At 37.3% G+C, this 6,610-nt stretch overlaps 1 protein-coding gene across 1 annotated transcript in view; it reads left to right on the top strand.

The window, feature by feature from the left end:
* The window catches only part of Ccnb3 (cyclin B3), a 58,885-nt gene that overhangs the window by 19,935 nt on the left and 32,340 nt on the right, over positions 1-6,610 (top strand). The window contains exon 4 of the mRNA XM_031373041.1: positions 5,231-5,343. Coding sequence (XP_031228901.1) covers positions 5,231-5,343 — 113 coding nt within the window. The remainder of the gene's footprint in view (positions 1-5,230; positions 5,344-6,610) is intronic.

Here is a 6,610-nt window from a genome sequence, read left to right as displayed (position 1 = left end):
TGTTTTCCTGTAGTTCTTTAAGGGATTTTTGTGTTTCCTCTTGAAGGGCTTCTAGCTATTTACCTGTGCTGTGCTGTATTTCTTTTAGGGAGTTATTTATGTCCTTAAAGTTGTGTATCATCATTGTGAGAAGTGATTTTAGATTTAAATCTTGCTTTTCTGGTGTGATGGTGTGTCTAGGACTTGCTATGGTGGGAGAATTGGGTTCTGATGATCCAAATAACCTTGGTTTCTGTTGCTTATGTTCTTATGTTTGCCCCCCGCCATCTGGTTAACTCTAGTGCTATCTGCCCTGGCTAAATCTGACTGGAGCCTGTCCTTTCTGTGATCCTAATTGTGTTAGAACTCCTCAGAATCAAGCTGTCTCTGTTATCCTGTGATCTTGTGATTCTGGGATCCTGTGATCCTGGGCCCTTTAGAGCACCTGGGAGTGGAGCTTCTTCTGGGTGTTGTGGGACTGGTTGGAAAATTTGTGCCCAAGGTCTGCTCAGGGGACCAGCCCAGACAGACGGGAAGGAACATGTGCCACTAGGTTGGTGGAGTTCCTTTGTACCTGGGTCTCGCTGGTCTGGTGTTGGGACAGATATTGTGTCCTCCTTACCCCTGATCCTATGATCAGCCATCATCTATATTAAACAAACTTTAAATTTATTTATAACTTGCTTTCACTTGCTTCAGGATTAACTTTGACAATACATACAGAAGAATATATAATAGGAGATAAAAATTTGTTTCTCCCTCCAAGTTTGTAAACAAATTATAAGTGTACTTAGCATGACTACAAACATGGTTTTGAGCAGATTAAAGAATTTGATCATGTATAAGGTGACTGACCATTAACTTTATGTCTTGATTAGCTTTAACAGTTTCTAAGTAATTTTCTTTCTTTATTTATTTTTATTAGATATTTTCTTTATTTACATGTCATCTCGTTTCCCAGTTTCCCCTCTGAAAAAAAGAAAAAAAAAATAAAAACAAAACCACAGCAAAAAACCCTTTTCCCTCCCCCTCCCCCTGCTCACCAACTCACCCCCTCCTGCTTACTGGCTCTGGCATTCCCTTACACTGGGGCATAGAACCTTCACAGGACCAAGGGCCTCTCCTCCCTTTGATGACCAACTAGGCCATCCTCTGCTATACAAATGCTGCTGGAGCCATTAGTCCCACCATGTGTATATTAGGAATTCAGAATTTTATCTATGTTAAGTTTGAGCCATACAATTTGTAACTTTGAAAATTGAAGATCCTTTAGTATGAAAATAAATGTCAAACTTTACAGTCCGTAGAGTCAAATACAGTCCATAGAGAGACTAGAAACCTCATTTTCAGATCCTTTTATAGTATACTTTTTAAAAATATCACAGTTTTTTTTTAGTATGATAGTTTTTTTCAAGTAGCTCAAGTGTTACACAATTAGCAAAGATGTGTGATTAGACACATGTCTTTAGGTCAGTTTCTATTAAAGTGAATAGATCGTTATAAACTTAGAATTTTATAAACCTTAATCATCAAACAAATGTTGTTCCTAAGTCCTCTTTTCCATAAATCTTGTTTGTTTTTGTCCCCATCTGTTGTTTTTCACTCTTAGGACAAAAATCATCAAATGTTTCAGCCTTATGCAAAATATCTTAGAAGCCAAGTGTTGCTTTCTTCGTCTAAGGAAGATAAACTAAACTAAACCATCTTGGAGAGCTGGTGTTGCCTCTTTGTTCTAATTTTTTTTAAAATCTATTTTCCTAAATAAGAGTTGAATCGTAGTTACATATGTGGTAAGGTGTAGCAAATTAAGATTATATAAAACATAGATTTTTCACTCTCAACCTTTTTCTGTTGCAAGTTTTAGCTACTCTTTCCTCTGTGTGGGATTTTACTGATATTTCTTCAAACTACACTCCCAATGATCTTACAAATTCTAAGATAAAAACATATGTATTTCTGCAGAAACTTCAAAGATATCCATGACTTTGAATAGCACAATATTTTGGTAAACAAAACCAAGAAAAGGGGAGTACTATTTAGAGAGGTAAACATATGTGATTACATTTAGCCACATTAATTTTATACATAAATTACTTCTGATTAAATTGTTTATCATTAGATAAACAATAGTAACCTTTGTTGGAAATAGTTTATTTTTTAGCTATTCCCGAGAATATAGTGTCCCAACTGTTGGTGCTGTTCTTCCTGTCAGAGTCAGAGGGCGGCCTTAGAGAGACAAACATGCTTTGGGTCTAAAGTGTGCAGACCAAATCCCATCCCAAGAGCCAGATTTTCAGCACAGTAAAACAACATGTGACAATTTTCTAATATTATCCATACCTACAAAGACATTTGAAACTCTGTAGGACTGAACCTAATGATCAGAAGGAGAGAAGAGAGGGAGAAGCAAAGAAGACTTAGAGATAGGTATTTCAGATCATTTTTGTGTGTGTGTGTTGTGGCAGAAATTATCACAATCCATTAGAATTTAGTAATTGAATGTGCCATTTTCTTGCCATTGAGACTAATAATCAAGCTTGTATTGAGGCCTCACCATATTTACAGTAAAAAATAAGGCAGCAGGGCTTAATGGTATCTCTGAGTCTGAAAAGGGAAAGAAACTTGAGAAGGCAGACAAGAGAAGTCTAATTCTGAATGGGAAGAGCCCCCCAGTTAGAAGGAGGAAGGAAGACACCTTTGAAGAAATGGTATAAATCTCAGAAGGAAAGCCAAGAGGAGGTAGGATAGACTTAGGAAAGGACTCCTAAATAGGAGACCCATCAGAAGAAGAATGGCAATATCATAGGAGTGGAAACATAAGGAAGGTGACATGGCAAGAGATAAGGCCATAAGACAAAGTCTCAATCTGAGGTCATTTGCAAGGGACTGAGATTTGTGAGAGAGAAGCCCATGATCATGTGGATAGGCATTCCTTTTCCTGGCAGTCAGAAACCTGCTTTACAAGATGGCCCTCGTCCATGTGATGGGACACCAAAAAGTGTATAGGGAAGCTGCATGACATACCAGGAAGACTTGTTGAGTTAGTGAGAAGGAGAGAAAGAGAAAAAGAGATGGAGGGGGGAAGGGGGGAGGGCAGAGGAAGCAGGCAGTTTTGGGAGGATACTGAGTAGGTGAGGAGAGACAAGTAGGTTGAGCAGGTAGAGGAGAAAAACAGCTGAAGAGACAGACTCTAAATTTTGGAGCCAAATGTGGTGGGTAGCAAAAGCAAGCAGAGGCAATTGACCTGTACCCAGAAGGGCTAAGTTGGCAGTTTGGTTTGGTTATAGCAGGACTGGACTTCCAAGACCCAACTGTCTTTCCTAGGTTTGGGCACCATATGTATGTGAAGGCACAGTGAAACTACCAAATTAAACCACTCTATGAGTAGAAAGACATTTTATTTGGGGAACCACAGTTCCAGGCTGCCTCTTAGGGGCAGAAAATAGAAAATAGCGGGCAGCAGGGAAAACCCTGTCAGTTTTGTGGGGACAAGTAGTGTTTTATAGAGAGGTGCAGGCAAGGAAACCCTGGGATTTAGCATGGAAACTTTGATCTGTTACAGAATGCTTGTATTAATCAGGAATTAGATGCCTATTGCCCCAGACCATTGGGGGAGGATAATGGAAGTAATGGCTTTTCCTGACAAACAGTAATCTGCTTCACAAGCCTTCTGAGGAATGCTGAGTTTAGGTTTTTGTTTACCTGATAACAACCCTTCTGTGGTATGCCAGTAAGACTCCTGTTGAACAAGCAAGAGAGACAGAGCAGGTAGCTCTGGGAAGATACTGAGTAGGTGAGGAGAGACAAGTGGGTTGAGCAGGTAGAAGAGAAAACTGAAGCTGAAGAGATGGGCTTTAAAATTTGGAGTCAAATGTGGTGAGTAGCAGAAGCCAGCAGAGGCAAATGATTCATACGTAGGAGTTTTAGGGACATGTTATAGATCTAACAACTAGAATTCATGAGTTTGCTGTCTAGGTATGCCAAAAAGAGTCACCTAACTTTGAATAAGGTTAAGGTGTTAGGAAAATCAGAAATAATAGAATGTTGGTAATTTAATGTAAAAAGCAGGCCAAAAGGAATCACTGTCTTAGAAAATCGTAATAATTGATACCTAATGAATGGTTATGATGCCTTGAGTAATTAGTCTAAGGAGTTTTACTTTTATCAACCCATGTATTCTTGGTAAAACCCCAAAGAATAGATACTAAAAACATCTCTACTTGACAGATGAGAACCAGATGAGCAAAAGTTTTAGAAACTAAGAAATTCAGAACAAAGGTGCCAATGAATTTGGTATTGGGTTAGGGCTCACTAATCATAAATGTAATTTTCTGTGTCTTCAAATGGCAGAAAGGCAAAACAATTTCCCTTATACCTCTCATATTAGGGCAAAGGTGAGAACATCAATACATTCACTCAGCACTGTAATACAGTGATTACAATATAATAATATTTATTATAAAACAAAGTGATTGAACATGTTTCACATTTATTAATTATATCTACTCCACGAAAACCCATCTTGACCAAGGATATATAGCCAAGTAATGTACTTATCAATTACTTAGATCAGTTGCTTCTTTTATTTTTTGTTTTTTCATTTAGTGTGATTATGATATTAGTATGGATTTGAAATATAATTGTGCTCATTTGTTTCATTTTAAAAGTATAACTTTTAACTTGACTTTTTAACTGACATTATTCAGATTTGTGATTTCTCCTACTGTTTAATCAAATAGTCAGGATTAGTGTAGAGTAGATTCTTGAGACAAACGTTAAATAAATACCACTTGACAACATGAGATGTGTCATAAGTAGGTTTGTGCTAGAGTTCTATGCTGAGTAGCTAGTTGTTCTTAGCAAACTATAACAGTAGGTTTTGTCACGTTTCCTGCTTCCTCTGTACATTTTAAGTCCGAACGTAAGACAAACAAACTATCTTGTCAGTTATTCATGAGCCAGTATCCCTGGCATGCAAATCAGAACTGTATCCTACATCTCTTGGGAACACTTATGGCTACTATTTTGTTGATATGTATCAGTATTATCATACTGATTGCTTAGTGTAGTTCCCACTGTGATGGGTGGGCCCAGTGTCATATCTGTAATGAAATTTTTAGATTGTGGCTCCTGGGAACATCCAAATAAACAGACTAGGATTGGGAACATGTCATGACTTTCTTATAAGAACCATGTATTGAATAATATATGGTTCTCTTAATTTACTGTTTTCTTTTTTGTTTGTTTGTAGGCATCTCATGGTCAATGTGTCCAGTCAAAGGAAGGCAATAGAGAGCTTAGAAGCCATGTTTCCAAAAGGACAAAGAAGGGAGTTGGTGAAATTACTCAGAAAAAAATAAAAAGGTAAGAGAAGACTCAGCAGGCATTGTGTCATACGATAAAGGAGAGACTATGATATCAACTTTGTCTCCATTAAAAATAATTTTAGTGAGGTGCAGTGGTGACTGCCACATTACCTTTGGATGCTAATAGAAGACCACCTGTGGTTGCTAGAGTTCCAGTCCTATCTTCCCGTTTTCTTTTTCCATGAGTTGTGTGTATTTGTGCATATTGAAAAATGCTATCATCATTGCACAATTAGATGACATTATATATGTAATTGAACCCCTATTTGTGCTAACCTCTATGGGAGAGCATGGAGTCAACCTAACTTTTCATGAACTCTCAACAGCTAGCTGATAACACTGAAGGTCTTATGTAGTGAGAAGCTTTGAGAGAAACATATTCCTCTTGCTACTAGAGGGCAATTATCTCCTTGCACCTCAAACATGTGCCTTCCAGTTATTAGAGGTTATATAAATAGGTTAGAAAAAATAATTTAGGAAAGCATTTACTAGAAGAAGACTTAAAACTACCAGGGTCTTTTTCTTCTTAGTACTCCTTATTTTGTCTAGCAATTTTATTAAATTTTATTAAAATTTTATTAAACATATATAGCTATACTCATGGATTTGCACAATGTATGTTGTTGTATTTACATTGCCAGCACAAGGTTGATTATCATGAAATCATGATTTTTTTTTTAGATTTTCTTTGAGACTCCGTTTTAATATGTAAACCACATTGGCCTTGAACTCATGATCCTCCTGCCTCAGCCTCTCATACACTGGGATTGCAAGTGTGGGCTACCATGCCTGGTATACATTTATGGTCTGTTACTTTATAGGAAAAAAGTTGACTCCTTCCTATCAGAATTATTTGTTCTTTCACTCTTCTAAATCTTCAGAGATGCTAGGGCATTTACAGTTGCCTTTTCAAGGGTGTTTTTAAATTGGATTTTTAAGCTAACATACAAAGTAATGAGATTTCTATGGCTTTTTCATGACTCTATGTAACTAGGTTTTGTTCTAAAATTCATCAGCCTCGCCCATTACCCTCCTTTGTTCCTCATGTGTCTTTCATACTGGTTCCTTCTTTCTCTAACCAACTTAGTCTCCCTTTCTGCTTTCATGTCACGTGTATTTCATTACCCTTTCGTTCCTCTCCTCTTCTTTAAGGGTTTCTCTTTATTGTAATTAATTCTTGTGTTATAGATATAGCAGCTGGGTGTGGATACCCCATGACCATTTGCTTTCTGCATCTCGACCATTTATGGTTTTCTCTAATGCTT

Source organism: Mastomys coucha, chromosome X, assembly GCF_008632895.1.
Source record: "Mastomys coucha isolate ucsf_1 chromosome X, UCSF_Mcou_1, whole genome shotgun sequence".
Classification (NCBI taxonomy): Eukaryota; Metazoa; Chordata; class Mammalia; order Rodentia; family Muridae; genus Mastomys; species Mastomys coucha.
This window is presented reverse-complemented; position numbering and strand designations above follow the sequence as displayed.